At 32.0% G+C, this 20535-nt stretch overlaps 1 protein-coding gene across 1 annotated transcript; it reads left to right on the forward strand.

The window, feature by feature from the left end:
• The first annotated feature begins 12434 nt into the window (after nt 1-12434).
• LOC132030509 (probable copper-transporting ATPase HMA5) lies at nt 12435-19347 on the forward strand. The gene is made up of 6 exons (XM_059420161.1): nt 12435-12866; nt 15219-16610; nt 16687-16941; nt 17044-17166; nt 17628-18107; nt 18585-19347. Exons 1-6 carry the CDS (start codon nt 12450-12452, stop codon nt 19002-19004), a joined length of 3087 nt encoding a protein of 1028 aa, XP_059276144.1. The 5' UTR covers nt 12435-12449; the 3' UTR covers nt 19005-19347.
• The last annotated feature ends 1188 nt before the right edge of the window (nt 19348-20535 follow it).

Raw genomic sequence — 20535 nt, forward strand, 5'->3', positions numbered from 1 at the left:
TTAAAGTGCTAGTGATTCATTTCTTACAATATGTTATTGTAAGTTAATTTAAGTAAAAATGTAGGTACAGCTAAGTGAAGTGGCCTTTCTGATAGAAGGTATAAATTTATCCTGGGATAAACTTATACCTTTATGGCATGGTACAAAAATTAGTGCTGGGATATCCCTTATACCTTCTTATCACTTCCTCTTGAGGATTATTTTATACCATCTTTTAGATGGTATAAAATAATCCCAACAGATGGGATAAATTAGTCCCGGGATTATAATCTCGGGATAATTTCGACTATCTACCAAACGACCCCTAATAGTAATGTTAAGGCCGTGCTCAAATTCGTATACTAAAATTCAAATGGATAATTACATTTAGATATAATTTCAAAAATAATATTTTGGTTTGAAATACTACAATTACCTACTTGTTCCTAGTCTTTTAAGTGATAAATTTACTATAATATTTCGTAATTACCTTCCTTGATAAATCTTTCTTCATAAAGTAGAAGAGGCTGCTATGTTGTCAAATTTTTTTTAAAATAAAATTTAATTATTTATGAAATCAATTCGATAAAAAGAAAAATAAACGAAAGATTCACAACTCTACATTTGAATGTATTTAAAGTGAACGTCTATGTAGATTAAAGCATGTAAATTTGTTAGTAATATATAAACCAGGCATATGTTTATCATTAGTTTTACTTCATTGTCCCTTTTTTTTTTTTAATCTCTATTTCTTTAGAATGCAACTCAATGTCTTTTCTTCTTCGATTCTTTTCCTAGTTGGATGTACTTCAATTATTTGTTATGAAGTACATATAATTAACATTTCAACCACAAGGTAACTAAATGTTATAATGACAAAACAAACATGGTAGAGATCTTTGAAATTACCCTATTTATTTTCTTGTCTGCTCTTAACTTTTATTACTCCCCTCCATCTCAATTTATATGAGGATATGTGACTTGGCACGCAGTTTAATAATAAAAGAAAGACTTTCGAAATTTGTTGTTCAAAATAAGCTATATAAATTTGTTTGGCTATAAAACATTTCATTAAGGGAGAATAGAACTTTAAAATTAATTTTTTACTAAATTAAAAATGTGTCATTTTTTTAGGACTGACCAAAAAGGAAATGGTAAATAAATTGGGACGGAGGAGTATGTGTATTAATTATAAAAAAGGAAGTTTGACATGTATAAAAGATTTTTTAGAAATTTAAATTGTACAAAAGTATTAAAAAAATGAACAAACAATTTTTTTGAACTTTTAGTTACACGTGTTTCTATTAGTTGGTGACATTAGGTTCATAGTACATATCCTCTCCTACAAAAAGTTAGTCAAAGAGGTCGCATTACCAAAAAGGGTGTGAAAGTGTCTTTATTCATGTGTAGTACCCTCTAGTAGAAGAAGCAATAAAGGATAAAAATAGAGGCGAATTTGGAAGAAGAAACTTTAGTCGGCAAGCCTAGTTATAATCTAATCGAGGACGACAAAACCTGTTAGATTGGCCCTTATATTAAAAAAAAAAAAAAAAATATATATATATATATATATATGTGGCTGCTTTTGAACCAGAGTGCAAATCCCATTAATTTTCCTGTTTGTGCATGATTACATAACTTTATTTTGATTTTTTTTTTTGTTGGTATATAACTTTATTTTGAATGGCTTTTATAATACGATTATATGCTTTGTTTGTTGTTTATTACGTGTATGGGTCGTTAAATTTTGATAAAAAGCAGTTCTCATAAAGCTACTTGACTATATTATTGATTATTGATTGCTTTGTGTTGCTAGTTTTATTCCTATCAACTTTTTGCTTCTATTTTTTGCTCACTTCTTATTTTTGAAATGGATTCACGGTTCTACAAGTGGGAAGAAATGTGATTCCATAATTGCATATACTTAATCTGATTGTAATTCAAACATTTCAAGACACTAGCATAGATGTTCCTCCATGAACTTGCTTTTGTATAAAAAATGTTAGACTGATTTTATTTATTATCAAATTAAACGATGATTAAAACTAAATGGAAGAGATCTTAAATTTAATAAACAAAGAATCATAAGAGGGATTTGATCTTTGCACCATATACCAAAACGACAAAGGAAACACATCCTCATTGCAACTCAACAAAAAGTTCGAATTTCTTCGCCACAACTTGTGGACATAATTTGAATAAAAAGAAAAAGAAAGTGGGGGTTTTGGTTTGGCCCCGAGGGGGGGGGGGGGGGGGGTGTTATTGTACCATTTTAATGATTGATAGTTTGATACTGTATAATTTATAAGTTTTAAAGTTGAAATTAATTAATTAGTAATTTAATGTTAAAGCATTTATAGATTTTAAGTAAATCGTAATGCTATTGTTAAAATATTTACCTACTTACATACCTACTTCGCCTACAGGTCATGTCTTGTACAATGAGATGACTATGTGTAGTGAGAATCTATATAAGGAATTTTTACTCATTACAACTTCTTTTAAGACTTAGGCCTCATTCGTTTGCACTTATTGGAGGTCTGAATTATTAGGCTATTAAGTTCATTTATTTGCATTAAGACTTAAGCACTTATTGGGTCTGAATAGGTCTTAATCATTAAGATTTTAAACCAAGTCTTAATATTATTAAGAGGTATTTTTGTATGAATTTTTTTTTTTACCCCCAAAGCCCACCCCCAACCCCACCCCCACCCACCCTCCCCCCAACCCCCCGCCCACCACCCCCACCCAACCAACCCCCGCCAATCCCACCCCACACCACCCACCCGCCCCCAACCACCCACCTCCACTCTCACACCCTACTACCTCCACCTCCCACCACCAACCCCACTCCACACCACCCCTACTATCTCCCCACCCCTCACCCCAACACCCACCACCCACCCACCCTCCACCTCCACTTATCACCCACCATGACTACAAATCATCTACACCATTACTAGTGAACATAAGTGTTTTATTTTTTATCAAATAATATTTTATTTTATTATATTTATTTTCTGATATTTAGTTATTTTTTATTTGAATTGTATATTTATTATGTTTAAATGAATACATTATGCACATTCAGATGTTGAAAAACAAACGAATCTTAAAAATGGTCGGTGTTCGGACACAGAGACAACATCTTAATCATTCAAATGTGCATTCAGATTCAGACGTCTTAATCTTAATGAAAACAAATGAGGCCTTAATTATTAATATTAGGCCTAATTCATATGTAACCCTTGAACTTGTCAACATTTTCCATTTAGGCACCTCTACTAAGGGTATGACTTATTAAACACTTAATCTATATTGAAATTGTGTCTATTAGACATAAATTGCTGATTGTCATGGAGAGTGTATTACACCTCTTCTGAGAGAGTGATTGAATCCTAATTTGCTTTTTTAGAGTGATGAAAACCTCAAATTTAAAGCAGCAAATACATAAAAATAAAAAATAAAAAAAATAAAAATAAAAAAAGATCATTACCAACCTTAACTAGCATAGAACAAAAGCACTTATCAAGCTTGCTAGATTCTCAACCAAAGAACCCTTTTCACTCTCACGTTATCTTCATTAATTAGTCAAAGACCCGACTGAATTTCCCATGAACACAGCTAGAAATCCACGGCCACCATCAAAGAAAACATAGAGTTTGGGGGAAGGACCCTCGGGGCTTCTTTTTCTTTTTTCAATTAATACTTATAACAAAAAATTTATTGAAATAATAGACATGATTGTGTAAAGTTTAAATTGTATTAAAATTTACGACGACATCGGATTGAACAACATTGAAACTAGTACTCTCTCGAGTATATCACAAGCAAGGGCACCAACTACCACCTCTGTTGATTTCAAAGAATTGGTCTTCTCCATTAATGGACTATAAAGAAGGAATCTGATTTGCTTGAAGAAGACTAATAACGGTGATGTTGCAGAAAGAGAGTTTGCTCTTTTTAATTCCAGGTGTCACTTAGTTATTTCCTTTCTTTTCAGATCGCGTTTGAGACTCACACTCTTTAATTTTGTGAGAGATTGTCACTCAAGTGTTTAATAGACACAATTTGAATATAGATCACGGGTTTAATAGGTTATGTTCTTAGTTGAGGTGTCTAAATGAAAAATATTCACAAGTTCAGGAGGCCACATATGTATTAGGCCTTAATATTAACTATACTTTTATTTAATTATATTTAGTAGTTAATTAACTTTTCTAAATTACAAATGGTAGCTAGCTATATCAAAAATACAAACCTAAACACATATATCTTTATTTTTTTCCAATCACTATCATTTCAGATTTTTCATTTCTCAAAACCCTAAAAAATCTCTCTCCTCTTCTCTCAACCACCACCACCATGGCCGCGCCGCCCCTCTCTCTCTTCTTCCTCTCCCTCAGTGCTCACGCCCCTCTCTCTCTCTCTCTCTCTCTCTCTTTTCACTCTATCCTGTGAGGCAATGGCACAGATCTGGCCATGTGTATTGTTGGTGGCGGCGGCGATGGCACTGATTTTGAGATGGCGGCGGAGAAGATGACTTGGAGGTGAAGAGATTAGGGTTTTTGATGGTGGTGTGTCTCGTTTGGGTTTTTGGTGGTGGTGGTGTCTCAGATTAGAATTTTGGTGGTGGTGGAGAGATTTGGGTTTTTGGTGGTGGTAGTGTCTCAGATCTGGCCGTGTGTATTTGTTAAAAGCCAAATACAAATACATTCAAAAATTTACATCTCACAAATACACTATTTTTAAATGTATTTATCTATGTATTTTGTTAATAGTCAAACACATTGTTTTTTAATGTATTTGAATTTTTTTGTCTTGTATCTGAATGTATTTTGTTGAAATCCATTCAAATACACGAAAATTTGAATATATTTGGCTTCATATGTAGTTGGAATGTACACAATGTATTTGAAATACATCATAAAAAGCCACTGAAATACATAAAAAAAATCAGTAAAATACATCAAAAAAAAAATCACTAAAATAAAAATAAGAAAAAGACACGAAAATACATTATAGCAAAAAAAAAAAAAAAACCACTAAAATACATCAAAAAAATATATTAATATCTAATTTAATAGTTCCATCGTTAAAGGCTAAAATCAAGGATCCTTTTTTTTTTTTTTTTTACCATGTTCTCATGTATTTGTTGGCAACAAATACACACGAAAACATACACTATTTTGCCAAAATGTAGCTATAAATGGTAATATTTAAAAGGATAGTTACAAATGGTAAGAAGCTACAATAAGGTAGTCATTTGAGTAAGTTTGCCTCTATATAATAGCTAGTATAAGTTTGCCTCTATATAATAACTAGTATTGGGAACCCCTAAACTTGGGAAAATGGGTTTTAATTCATCCCCGAGTTGCCACGGGCCCAGAGTCAAAGCGCGTGAAAATTTTTTTTAGTTTAAATTAGAAAAGAGATAATTTGATACATGGTAAACAAATATAGTTAGATGTATTTAAGATATATTTTTTTTATTAAAAAATGGACTAAATAAGAGTAGTCGATCATTTAGTTTTGTTTTTCTTCAATTTAAAACTGGTTTTTTTAACGAAAAAAATATACTCTCTCCAAAAAATTCCTAATTTTGTTAAAAATCGGGCTTTTTTTGAAGAATAAAGTGAAATGAGGTTTGAAAAATAAAATAAAACTTTTTAAATTTTGTGATCTTAAATTTGACATGTAAAATTTTGGAATTGAAAAAAAAAAAAAAATCCATTTTTTAAATATTTTAATTAAGATGCATTCTTTTTTTTTTTTTAAATCAAAAAAAAAAAAAAAAAAAAGAACACTTAAATTATCTATGGGACGACACATAGGATGATAATGCCATATTATATTTTACACATGGAACATTACCTTATTTATATAGAATGATCCTTTTATTTCTTCATCAATTTTCTTTTAAAGATCTCATATCAGAAAAAAAAAATCGATTGAATTTATTAAACTAAAAATGGTTTAAGAGTTAGAAAAAAATAAATAACTAAATTAAATTTAAAAAGTTACTTTTTAACAATTGGAAAACTAAAAATTTAAAAATAATTAATAAAAATAAATGCAAAGATGGGAATAAAGTGGAAAACTCGATAATTTTTTCTAGATTTAAAAACTAATCTAATTTTCGATTATTTTTAAAAAAAAATGTCACAATTTTAAAAAAATCAGCTTTTCCATTTTTTTTTAAAGAAGTTCTTAAAAGAATCATGAAAATCTTTTTTAGACACTTTAAAAAAAATATAAGTTTTCATTTTTTATAAAAAAAAAAAAATCCATTTTTTATAGATATTTTAATGTAAAGTTCTTTTTTTTTTTTTTTTAAAATATCTTAATATAATAATTCTTGAAAAAAAAAAAATCGCTTTTACATTTTTTTTTCATAACAATTTAATATACTCCGGTGAAAAATCTTTAAAAAAAAAGTTGATAAAAGGACTTGTGGTTACATATCCCATTTAGCCGATTATTAACAACCATGTTTTATGAACTAAGTCACGTTCCAAAAAAAAAAAAAAAACAAATATCAAAGTAAACATATCTACATTTATTCTTTTGTTTCACAATGGTTCGTAAAAATTATTCCTAACTTAGTTATAAATAAGACAAAATTTAAAATTTAAGAAATTGACACTTTATGCTAAAAACTGTTAGTATATCCTAATTCTAATTAAATCAAATATATTATTTAAGATGAATATATAGAATGATCCTTTTCTTCATTTAAACTTTTTTTAATTTCTTTCAAAAAATATATGTGAGTTTAAAACTAAAAAATGGTAAGAGTTAGAAAAGATAAATTTCCCTCTTTTTTTATATGTGAGAAAATAACATTTCCCCTCTTTTTTTTCCTTGAAGTCTAAGTGGAATATTAATTTGTAAACTTTACGACAATAATAATATTATAACTCTACTATCAGTCCCAAGAAAGTTAGGATCAACTAAATTTAAATAATTAAATCATGTCTCAATACAATAACATACCTAAAAAATTTATTTGTTCTCACTTTTATTTTTCTAAAGGATCGATTTTGATTTTTTTTCCTACTGTACAAAATTATGTTAAATATCATTCCTAAATTTATATTTTCAAAATAAAAGATAAGATCAAGAGAAATTAAATTATAATCTTAGAATTTATAAAGTGAAAATATTATTTAAAGACTTTCTCTCTCAACACCAAGTGAGGTCTCAAAGTTATTAGTTTTAGTTAGTTTTTGTCTTTGTGGATAGTTATTTCTTTTAGATGACATCATCATCATTCACAACTTTTAAGCATTTTAAAGAGTCTTAATCTTTTTTATATTTACTAAATTGAAAGTGACAACCTAAGTAATAAATGAATAAAATAGAGCTAAATATCTGACACAAAAAAAGCCATGGTACATACTTCACTTGCAAAAAGTTGAACTAAGGGGCCATGTAATTACCAAAAAGGTTTGAAAGTGTCTTGATTTATTTGGAACATACTTTGGTATATCATGCAATAAATAGCAAGTACACAGGCAAGTTTGGAAGTGCTCTTCTTTTGATTAGCAAGATGCTCAACTAAATAGTTGATATGCAACTAAGGACTACAAAAATCATTGAATTAGCCCTTATTATATATAGTAATATAAGTGAAAATTTACTTGTCATAGCTACCCCTAAGACTTAATTATGAATAATAACTACCTTATTTAATATTTTAATTTTCGCAGCTATATTATTCTAAATTACATTTCATAGCTATCCAACTATATCTCAGTTACAGTGTTTACTCATCTCCTAAATACACAGTCCATTAGACACTCATCTGCTCGCCCAGATCTGTGAGATCTCACCCCTCTCTTTATCTCTTTCACCCCTCTCTCTCTCTCTCTCTGTTACCTATCCTCACCCCCAGATCTATGAGATCTCATCCCTCTCTTTCTCTCTCTCTGATCTCACTGTACTTTGTGGTTTGAATTAAAAATGAGTCATATTCATCCATGGAAGATTCTACTTTGTTCTTCAAATTCGATTCAATTACTTCAATAACCCGGGAGTGTCAATGGCACTCGAAAAATTACAAATGTGATTTGGTGGTAGGGATTTTAGGTATGTTGGTCCTGCTTTGCTTGTTGATCAGTCAAATAATAAGCTTATGAGGGATCTCTGCTTTCGAACGATCCGGTGCCGCCTGCATTTTTGGTTACGAGAAATTTGCTGAGGTTACTAGGAGGTTTTTTCCAGTTGTTGTATTTTTTTTGGATATAGTGTATTTTTTTGTATTCGCTTGTATTTTGAAGGAGAAAATGTGTATTCATCATTTTTTTTAGAGTATTTTTTTGTATTTCACCAAAGATTTGACTGGAATCCATGGTTTTTTCTCCTTCTTCTATCTCCTTGTATCTCAGAATTTGAGTTTATTTCGTCCTTTTTTTAGTGTAAATATAAGTTTAATATATTTGGCTGATTATATTTTTTAAACGATGAAATACAACCATTGGGACATTTGTATTTCGTTGTATTTCAAAACGATGAAATATAGCCACTAGTGTATTTCCGTGTATTTAAAAAAAATTGAAATACAACTGAATCCAGCAAAACGATGTATTCTGGGAGACTTCTGTATTTTTGAAAAATTATCGTGCTGAGTTTGTTGAATTAAAAAAGTTTGGAATGGAATAATTTAGAGAGAGAGAGACGTGAGCTGTTATGGAACTTTAGCCGTTATGCGTGATACATGGTTGATTTAATTTGACTTACCATTTAAAACGAAAGAGGATAATCTGTTCCATAAATACAGCTTATTTTTACTCTGCCGGTTTTTGTATTTCCATGTATTTCAAAAACGTGAACTCTGCCGGATTTTGTATTTTCGTGAATTTCAAAAAAGCGAAATACAACCGAATTCAACAAAAACTAGCTACGGTTTGTAAATATAGAAAAAGTAGCTATAAATTATTGGAAGCTATTAAAAAGTAGCTGTTTATGTAAGTTTCTCATATAAAGCTGGGCACTAGACCCATCACGTGACATCTCTCACTGATGGGAAATAGGTTTATCTATTTTCCCAGATTTTTGGAATTTTCCTTCTATTTTCTTAAAACAAAAAGCAACACTCTTAAAAAAATTTCTCCGAAGAGTCGCAATGCAAAAAAACAATCATAGCCGTTCGAAATGGGTGTCCACTACAAATCAATATGTAACTGATTTCCTCTTTCTCCAACTTCACTACATCTGACCAAGTTATCCGCTTAAAAAGAAATCAAGTCACTATAAGTTTGCTTCATTTCTTACTCTAGTAAAAATAGCATCTGATTATGTCAATTAGAAAAACAAGTTTGCTTTCCCTAGATTTTCTTTTTCCCTTTTCTTTATTTGGCGTATTAACTCTGTAAATTTCCTTCTATGTCCATTTTCTTCTTTTGATTTCTTGATTGGTTTTTGCGGTTGCAAATTTTTCTTATACTTTTCCTTATTGTGGCATTAGTATTGATTCTTTGGATAGTTATTACTCCAAATAGAAGGTTTACACAGAATATTTATTTTATTTTAGCCATTTTGGTGTAATTTAAAAAAAAAAGTAAAATGTTGATTTTACACGATTGTTTAGTATGTGCGCTCTATTTATCTTCTTTATTCTTGTGTTCTGCCTTTGATGTTGCTTTGTTCTCTTTCTTTTTCGTCCTTTTCGTTTCATTTACTTTTTACTTACTCAAATGACCAGGGGCAGAGCTACCTTTGTTCGAGGGGTGTCAAGCGAACCTCATTGTATAGATCGGTGAATTTTTGTTTTATATATGTATACGGTGAAATTTTGCTTTTATAGGTACCAAAAAAAAACATACCAAATGTTAACACTTGGTGAAATTTTGCACATAGGTATGTATACAATGTTACACTTGACACAAGCCGTTCCTCGCCGGGGTTGCAAAATGTCCTTAAGGTTGCGGGTTTGAACCTGGGTCATGACAATCTCTATTTTTTGACACCCCTTAAAATGAATCCTGCATCCGCCACTCAAGATGACACTCATTTGTTTGCAGACTTAACCTTCAATTTGCATAAATACACTAATTTTGAGTATTATTTTTAAAATTACATTCTTTATAACATTTTTTTTTGTCTTTTAGTTGACTTAGTGTAGTTTCTTTGTTCATTTTCTATTCACAATTAAAAAATTAGTGAATTAGCATCTCTGCTTCAAAAATAATTGGCTAACTGATGATTTTATTTTTTTGTTTTAGGCATTTCTGAGTTCTGAGAAGGTTGAAAGAATTCATGGCAATTATGCTTTATTTCATTTATATACATTTTTATCTTCTGATATATGACTAATAAGCATTTAAACTCATTTATCTGAATTTCTTTTATTATTTTGTAGATCTCCTTGAATCTTTCTTAAATACATAAAGTTAAAAAGCTTCCGTGATATAATAGTATAATGAACTATACATTACTTAGAGGTACCTGCTAAATAAACAAAATTAATAAACTAACATATCAATGAACCCAAAAGTGTGTTATTTATGAGCATTTCCTTTTTCATAAAAATAAAAAGAGAGGTATAGTATCCAAATTCATTATTAGCTTATTGAATTTCCACTAATATTCATTAATGACTTTAATAATCGTGCGAAGCCCAAGCAACTTTCCCTACATTATTGCACTACTCTATCACTAGAGGATAACGCTACTCCCATTACATGCCCATACTAAATTAAACCTTTCAACTAATTAGAAAGTTTACAGGTTAGCATTAGTTTTGTGTTATCAAAAAATAATAAGAATAACGTTAAATAAGGATGGAGGGTATTTTTAGACCAAAATGTAGATGGAGGATACTTGTGACTTGTGAGCCACTATCATACGTTAAGAGTATTTTTGACCCTTTCCCGTATCTGAAATGTGAGTTCAGACATTGTTTTAGTAGTTATCACCTTATTTCTTTTCTCACATTCTTAATTTGCTCTTTATCTATGGTTAATGATATGTATTATAGTTATATATTGTTTATGCAAAACTGACGAGCTCGAAGTTAATCCCAGAGTTTATTTCTATATTGACTAAGTTTATAGAAAGAGTAATTAAAATTTTCACGAATTTTTATATTTTCCGCGCGAAGCACGGTCAATGTCACTAGTTAATTATAAACTTAAAGTTTATTTCTTAAAGGTAACTTTATTATTTTTATTGCAGAATTGTACCACTTTGTTTGCTTGGGTTACGTACAGCTTTAATTTGTAGATCTAATACTTATAGAACTAATACTTATATTAATTCTTGAAACAAAAAGGCGCTAGAACAAATTAAACTTGATGATACATTGGGTCCATTAGGTAGATAATGTGGAGTTCGACTTTCTAGCAGTACCATACCATCGACTTCGAGCCTAACCTTAATTAGGCCTTAATGTTTTGCTTATGTTATAGTTTTGTAGATCTAATATATTTATTAATTCTTAGAAAAACTAGAGGCACATATTTAATGGATTTTCAAAAGGCACTTGAACCAATTAAACTCTATGATACATTATTTGCATATTTAATGGATTTTCAACAAAAATGCTAAGTTTCGGCTAACTATTAAATTCTATCGAACTCGTAATTAGATCTCTAGCTCCTCCTGTCATCAACTACTATTGCGACTATTGCATTCATTCTCTTTTAGTATTTGTAAAGGACATATGATCGACAACCAACAAATATTTACACACATAAGTAGAGAAAAAGAAGAGGAATAGTCGAAGTGCATATAAGCTATCCAACGCCACCATTATAAGAAGAAAAAATCTTCAAAGCAAGACTTTTGTATCACTAACAGATTTGAAAAAAGTCTCTTATCCCAACTAATTCAATTACTGTATTTCTCTAATAAAATTACAGTTGTTGACTTGTGGTACTATTTAATTCTAAATTCCTTTCGATTTTTGCCAAACCGTTGACTTTTTAAATGTGGTTTGAATATACATTAGGAGACGTGGTTGAATTAAATTAATGGGAGTCTAAAAAGTTATATACGCAACTATTATGTAGAGAAATGTAGAAACATCAGTCCTCAAATTCAAATTCCCCGCGTAAGCAACGGAAATGGGCCCATTCAAGCCGATAAGCTTGGAGGCAAAGCTAAAAATTGAATTTGAAAATTAAAAATAAGAAATTTTAATTTTAATCTAGAATTTAATTTGGCCTTAAACGATGCTGGAAAGAATGTGTATTTGTATTATTAACTATAAAAAAAATAATTTCTTCCGTCTCAAATTGTTTTTCGCGATTTCTCAAAATAACAATCTCAAATTATTTGTCATTTTATAAGTTCACAACAATATTTTAATAAGAAAAAATATTTTAATCTTTTTTAAACCATAGTCGGTTGATTAAATACGCATCTTGATCACACAATAATCCTGTGAAAACCTAAGACCGACCGATCAATAGCCCTCAACTTTATTACACCAACCGAATACTATATTAAAGTTATATTAAAGTTACATGCTTTACAAGCAACAAAATTCATTTCTTAAAATTATTTACATCATTCACAGTACATACACATTTCTTTTTCTTAACATCAAACTCTATTTTACAAAAAAAGCAATTCAAGAATCAAACGCAAAGAAAAACATGGCTACTGCTAAGTTTCTTTCATTTGCATGCCTAAGAAATGAAACCAATTATGAAGATTTTTCACCAAAACCACATTATCCATCAATGCCAAAATACCCAAAGGGTGTTTTTATATCATCAAATGAAGAGAAAAAAGCAATTTATTCAGTTAATGGCATGAGTTGTTCTGCATGTGCTGGATCTGTAGAGAAGGCAATTAAAAGACTACCTGGGATTAAAGAAGCTGTTGTTGATGTTTTGAATAATAGAGCTCAAGTTATTTTTTACCCTACCTTTGTCAATGTAAGTTCAATTTTCCATTTTAATTATTGTTTTAGGGATTTTTAGTTGGTGAAATAAGGTAAAAAATTTGATCTTTATGGAAGTTTTAGTGGATTCTGCTAGTGATATAGGCTTATTATGTAGAAATTTTAAAAGGGGTTATTGAGGTTTAATATTCTTGAATAATGGAGTTCGAGTTATTTTTCACCCCATTTTTGTCAATATAAGTTCAATTTTTCCTTTTCATTATTGTTTTAGGGATCTTTTATTGGTGAAATTAGGTAAAAATCTGATCCTTATGGAAGTTTTAGTGGATTCTGCTAATGATATAGGCTTATTATGTAGATATTCTATAAGGGGTTACTGATGTTTAAGATTCTTGAATAATAGAGCTCAAGTTTAATTAGTGAAAGAACAACAACATGCCCAGTGTAATCCCACAAGTGGGGTATGGGGAGGGTAAGATGTATGCAGACCTTACCCCTACCTTCGTGGGGGTAGAGAGGTTGTTTCCGATAGACTCTCGGCTAATTGGTGAAAGAACGTAAAAGTTTTATCTTTATGCAAGTTTTAGAGGATTTTGGTAATGATATAGGCTTATCATGTAGAAATTCTATAAGGGGTCATTGAGGTTTAAGATTCTTGAATAATGGAGTTCAGTTATTTTCACCCCAGTTTTGTCAATGTGAGTCCAATTTTTCTTTCACAATTCTTTTTTTTTTAAGGGATTTTTAATGGGTGAAAGAATGTAAAAAATTGATCTTTTATGGAAGTTTTGGTGGATTCTGCTATTGATATAGGCTAATTAGGTAGAAATTCTACAAGGGGTTATCCAGGTTTAAGATTTATTAAGGTTCATACGTTGAACCTATGATTTTTAAAATTATGGGTTAATACCTACTATTTATTGCAGTTTTAGTGAACCCACCTGGTTATCTTTCTCCTTAGCTATGTCATTGTGAGTCAAAAATGTTTTTGTGTTAACTCCAATTGCTTATTTCCTCGGGTTTTTTCTTAATTTATTGGTGAAAGAACGTATAAATTTGTTTCTGTCTTTCAAGTAGGCAATTGAACATGAATTGACTGTTATTTGAAAAAAGAAATAGTATTTGAAGTTGAAAAATGGTACTATTTGAAAGTTGAAGTTGTGTTTGGACATGTATTTCAATTTAAAAAGGGTTGAAGGTTTTGAGTAGGAAAAAAATCACTTGAAAAACTGGTCTTCAAATTTGAAAAATCATTCAAAAACTGACCAAAAAATCATTCTAATGTGTAACCAAACATTGTTTTGAATTAAAGGGAAAAAAATTCATGTCCAAACGAGTCCTAAGTTTTGCTGGATTCTGCTGATCATATAGATTTATTAGGTAGAGTTTCAAGCTTTCCTTTGTATTTTATTTATGATTTTTATAGAAGTAAGCCACTGCATTGCATATGTTATGTCTGTCCTAAGCAACTTGGTTGTTTATATAGAAGTGAGTTACTCCATTGAATATGTTATGTATGTTCTAAGCAAACTTGTTAAAGTCCAGTTTTTAATCCCTTTTGCTCTTCCTTTAAGTTTTTACTTTTGGCTGAATGTTAGTTGCATCAGATGAAGTGGAAATCAGTTATCTAGTCTATTTCACCCTGAGTTTCAGCAAATAAATCTACATCGAATTGTTCACCAAAATTGCAATTTCTTAAATGTCTGAAGATTCGTATTTGTCATTGTGAATTCTCTCAAACTTTTTGAGCTCCAAAAACTTGGATCAACCCCTCTATCACTTGGGAGTTGGTGCTGCTTAATGGATGCCTTTTGCAATTTAGCATGGTTGAATATGAGCTTTACTTGGGATTTTTTTTCAATAGCATCATTTGGGGTTAGATTTATCTATTTCAGTTCCCTTTTGAAACTAATGATGTTGGTCAAAAAGATTATGCTTAGTACTGTGATAAAGCTGCATTTACATATAGGAGAATATGTAAAAATTATGCATTTGCATTATGCAGCAGAAACTCTAGAAGTAAAAATTAATTTGGTTTCCCAGACTTCTTTAGCAATGCAGTTCATTAATATCAAGTTCCAGCTGAATACTGAAAAAACCTTGAACAGATTTACTTCTTCTTGATGAAATTAGCTACGCTTAAGCTTTTGATCACTTTAAAAAAAAAAAAACTGCAATTAGCTAAGAACTTCGTCGCTAATCCGTCGCTAAATTGCTCCCAACCAACAGAATTATTATGATAATCCATCGCTAATCCGTTGCCTAAATAGGATTAGCAATGAATTACTGGCAGTATTTGTTCATCACTAATTCCTGTTTTTTTAAGTAGTGATCATTGTTGAAGTGGTTTGTAGCAGTTGCTAAGAATACTTGCCCAAATGTGCAGGAGGAAACAATCCGTGAGACAATAGAAGATGTTGGATTCCAGGCTAAGTTGATTACAGAGGAGACAAATGAGAAAACTTCCCAAGTGTGCCGGATACGTATAAAAGGAATGACCTGCACTTCATGCTCCACAACTGTTGAATCTGCTTTGCAATCGATCCCAGGCGTACAGAAAGCACGAGTTGCATTAGCAACCGAAGAGGCCGAAATCCAATATGATCCGCGGATAACAACTTACAATCAGCTTTTAGAAGCCATAGAATATACCGGATTTGAAGCCATATTAATTAGCACCGGAGAAGGTAGGAGCAAAATATTGCTGAAAGTTGATGGAGCACACACTGATAATTCCATGAGAATCATCGAAAATTCTCTTAGAGCACTCCCAGGTGTTGAAGATGTTGATATTGATCCTGAGTTGAAGAAGTTATCCGTTTCTTATCAATCAGATACAATAGGACCTAGAAAGTTTATTCAAGTAATCGAGTCAACAGGTTCTGGACGGTTCAAGGCAACGTTATTTTCGGAAGGAGATGGGAAACAATCTCATAGACACGAGGAAATCGAATACTGTCGTCGATCCTTTCTCTGGAGCTTGGTTTTTACGATTCCTGTATTCTTGACTTCCATGGTCTTCATGTATATTCCTGGTCTGAAGGATGGATTGGATATTAAAGTTGTGAACATGCTTAGTATTGGAGAGATTTTGCGGTGGGTGCTTTCTACTCCCGTGCAATTCATCATTGGTCGACGTTTCTACTCCGGTTCTTACAAAGCACTACGTCATGGTTCTGCAAATATGGATGTTTTAATTGCTTTGGGAACAAATGCCGCCTACTTTTACTCGGTCTACTCGGTGTTGAGAGCAGCTACTTCTCCAAGGTTCAAGTCTACTGATTTTTTCGAGACCAGCTCAATGCTCATTTCTTTCATTTTACTCGGGAAGTATCTTGAAGTTTTGGCCAAAGGAAAAACATCTGAGGCCATTGCTAAACTCATGAACTTGACCCCTGAGACAGCAACATTATTACAGTTTGATGACGAAGGAAATGTGGTGAAAGAGGAAGAAATTGATAGCCGATTGATACAAAAGAACGATGTGATCAAAATCCTTCCTGGTGCAAAAGTAGCCTGTGATGGTTTTGTCATTTGGGGTCAAAGTCATGTCAATGAGAGTATGATAACTGGAGAATCTCGACCAGTGGCCAAAAGGAAAAGCGACCTGGTGATTGGAGGAACTGTGAACGAGAACGGTGTTCTGCATGTAAGAGCAACTAGGATTGGATCAGAGAGTGCTCTTTCACAGATTGTTAGGCTGGTTGAATCAGCACAAATGGCTAAAGCTCCTATTCAAAAATTTGCTGATCGCATTTCTAAATATTTTGTGCCACTAGTGAGTATTAACCAGCTTCTTGTGTATTTTATCATGTTATGGCTCTCTAGAGTTGTTGATCATTTTGCAATTTCAGGTTATTATTCTCTCTGTTTCCACTTGGATCGCTTGGTTTTTAGCTGGGAAGTACGACGGCTATCCTAAATCATGGATTCCATCTTCTATGGATAGCTTTCAGCTCGCCCTTCAATTTGGTATATCTGTTATGGTCATAGCTTGCCCTTGTGCCCTTGGTCTTGCTACTCCAACTGCTGTCATGGTTGGCACGGGAGTCGGTGCTTCTCGAGGTGTCCTGATTAAAGGTGGCCAGGCTTTGGAAAGTGCACAAAAGGTATGCACTGAAATTTCTTAACTATGCTTCCTGCAATGCCGTATCATAAAAAAAATATAATAAAAAACTAACTTGACAACAAATACTCATCTGTTTCTGTAGGTGAAATGCATAGTGTTTGATAAGACCGGGACTCTCACAATGGGCAAACCAGTTGTTGTAAACACAAAGCTTTTCAAATCTATGGTACTTCGAGAATTTTACGAATTGGTTGCAGCAGCTGAGGTAAATTTTAGTCTGGTTTGGAGTTCCTTGGGTGGAATTATCCACAATTACCGGCCCCCATTTTGTGGTGTATTCTTTGCTAATGTTTGCACTACTAGTTGTCTAGTTCTATCACCCTTGTTAACTTAGTCATGTTTCCATTGCCCTGATAGAGTAACTTATAAAACTGTTCATTGAGCTTCCATTTGCCTTTGAACATTGCGAATGGTCCATATTTGCCCTTGAACTGACAAATGGTCTAAAATTTACCCTTTATGCTGTTACCATTAGCCCAAAAGGGCAAACTTGAACCATTTTGGTAACGGCGAGGGTAAAAAGAGACTTTTTTTAACGGAGGGTAAATTTGCTCTAAATCGTATAGTCCAAGGGAAAATTTAGACATTTTCCTTTTTTTTAAAAAGTGAACACCGGCATTTTTCCATGCCAATACATGAGACTGATAACTCACACTTAAATTTCAGCTAAATAGTGAGCACCCCTTGGCCAAGGCAATTGTCGAATACGCTAAAAAGTTCAGAGAGGACGAGGAGAACCCTCAGTGGCCTGAAGTCCAGGACTTTGAGTCTATAACCGGCCATGGTGTGAAGGCTACTGTCCATAACAAGAAATTAATAGTTGGAAACAAGAGCTTGATGTTAGATCAAGGCATTTCCGTTCCAGTTGATGCAGACGAAATACTAGCAGAAGCAGAAGAATTGGCTCAAACTGGAATTCTTGTATCAATTGATGGTGTACTGAGTGGAGTTGTTGCTATATCAGATCCGGTGAAGCCTGGAGCTCGTGAAGTCATTTCTCTTCTTAAGTCTATGAAAGTTGAGAGTAAGCTAGTATCGGGTGACAATTGGGGAACAGCTAATGCCATTGCCAAAGAAGTTGGAATTAGTGATGTTATTGCAGAAGCAAAACCTGAAGACAAAGCCAAAAAAGTGAAGGAACTGCAGGTAAAATTTTGATGCCATGAAAATATAAGCACATTAAGCTCTTAAGAACTGGTTAGCCCAATTTTTCCTGAGTTGAAAAATTTGTACCAGTCAGATTGATTAATATAGATTTCTACTAAAATTTTCTTTTATTATGCTGATTAGTTTTCTAATGCTCCATCTGCTCTATTTTATACAACACTCTTTTCTTTTCTATTCTGTTGCAGAAGCATGATCCCAGCCTTTCTATATTTGGAAACTATTTGACTTTAAACTTCCCATATAACCCTTAATGACATGCTCTTATGGCCATAGAAATGTTATGTCATGTTTAAGATCATAAGTTCTAAGGATACTTTTGTACGTACTAAAAAGTCTGTTTGTCTTTCTTTCTTAAACATCGTGTCTAGTAAAACACCGCCATATAAAATGAAACAAGAGGAGTGTTCTTTATTTTGTTATGCCGGTGCTTAATTCATCTTAATTATTGATCAACAGAGTTTGGGAAAAGTTGTTGCAATGGTGGGAGATGGAATTAACGACTCGCCAGCACTTGTAGCAGCGGATGTTGGAATGGCGATAGGGGCAGGGACAGACATAGCTATTGAGGCAGCTGATATTGTCCTAATGAAAAGCAATCTTGAAGATGTCATAACTGCTATTGACCTTTCCAGGAAAACATTCGGTAGAATTCGCCTCAACTACTTTTGGGCATTTGGCTATAACCTTCTTGGCATTCCAATTGCTGCCGGAGCTCTTTTCCCGTCTACTGGATTTCGGTTGCCACCGTGGGTTGCAGGGGTAGCAATGGCTGCTTCGTCAGTAAGTGTTGTATGCAGCTCTCTTTTGCTGAAGAATTACAAGAGGCCAAAAAAGCTTGATAATCTTGAGATTGAAGGCATAACTGTTGAATCATAATTCCTGTAAATATATTGCACATTTTCTGTAAATATGGTGAAGGGGAGCCTTGGGGTAAAGGTAAACGTTATCGTTGTGATCACTCATCAGTAGTTCGCGGTAGTTCAAGCCGTGGAAACGGCTTAATGCACCGGTCTGCCCTTTTATGTTGCATATTTTAACTTTCTCATTAATGAAACCTGTAACTATGTCGAATAATAACATATGCATGAGGAAAAAAAGGAAAGATATTAGACTGAATTTCCTTGGACCAGTCATGTAGGAAAGATATATTCAAGTACTAGTGATCGATCAGTTCTTAGACTATGTTATTGCAAGTTAATAAAAGTAAAAATTGTAGGTATAGCTAGTGAAGTGGCCTTTCTATCTCCATGTATATATACCAACTAGTTAACTTGTCCGCGCTTTGCGCGGTCTTAAAAGATATATTCAAGGCGATCTTCTTATAAATTAGTCCATATTATGACCAATACTTATTAACTTAAAAGTATTATCCCATATTAACTTAAAAGTATTATCCCCTCTGATCTAGTTTATAATGTACCATTTTCTTATTATTTCATGCAAAGAAAAATCATATGTTTTTATATTTGAAAAAAAAAAAATAACTTCAATATTTCATCTGCGTAAGCTTTCAATTCGCCATTTACCATCGAATGAAATGTGAATAATTTGTCTTCCCCTCTCTCTCTATCTCTATCTTAAAGAAGGGATTCTTCGTTTTGCGGTGTTTAAAATAATTTTTTCTTCTCCATATTATTATATCTATAAAGTCAATAATTATATATGAGGAACTACTAAACTTAAACCTTTTTTGATTGTTCCTTGACATGATCCATTTAACAAAAGATCATACATGTTAGGCACGTAGTCTTTTTTAAAAGTCTTCATCTCTTTCTTAAATTATTTGCAAGTTAAACTATGAAAAATAACAAAAACATGCCAATAGTAATACAAAGGAGACAACAACTAACTATTTTCTAATCAGATAGAAAATGAACCTACAAACTCGTAATAATAAAATTGAAAAGCATAGATATCAATATTTCAATAAACAACTTGATACAAAATCATGTAGCCATTTATGTATTAGTCTAGATATCGAAGAATATGTAGAGTAATATCTGATGAACACAAATAAGAGGAAAGTAAATTTTCATGTCAAGATATTCTTTTTTTTAAAGAGCCATTTCTGAATTGTTTTGAGCTTTTACCTCAAACTCTTAGATAAAGGGAATGCATCCCATAATCTCTCTCGCGTGCGCTCAAATTAAGTAATATGACTACAACTACAAGTATGAAATCTGTAGAAAAAAAGGAAGAAAAGGAATTAACAAAACAATAATACTCCCTAATTAAAATGAAAAGAAAACAGCAACACTACAAGAAGTTAGGCAGCAGGGAGATGTGTTTCTCCTTTTATATATTTTCAGTAAAGGCATAAGCATTACTATACATTAATTATTCTATTTAATTGGAGATTAAATGGTTGTTAATACATAAACAGTTACAATGAGCAAAAACGATACTC

This window comes from Lycium ferocissimum, chromosome 9 (genome assembly GCF_029784015.1).
Source record: "Lycium ferocissimum isolate CSIRO_LF1 chromosome 9, AGI_CSIRO_Lferr_CH_V1, whole genome shotgun sequence".
In the NCBI taxonomy this organism is placed as follows: Eukaryota; Viridiplantae; Streptophyta; class Magnoliopsida; order Solanales; family Solanaceae; genus Lycium; species Lycium ferocissimum.

Excerpts from the sequence above, each read along its gene's own strand:
- LOC132030509 (XM_059420161.1), top strand. The coding sequence starts at position 12,450 with ATGCTTTACAAGCAACAAAATTCATTTCTTAAAATTATTTACATCATT. Across the intron at positions 16,942-17,043 it reads CTTTGGAAAGTGCACAAAAG|GTGAAATGCATAGTGTTTGA; the intron begins GTATGCACTGAA and ends CTGTTTCTGTAG. Across the intron at positions 18,108-18,584 it reads AAAAAGTGAAGGAACTGCAG|AGTTTGGGAAAAGTTGTTGC; the intron begins GTAAAATTTTGA and ends ATTGATCAACAG.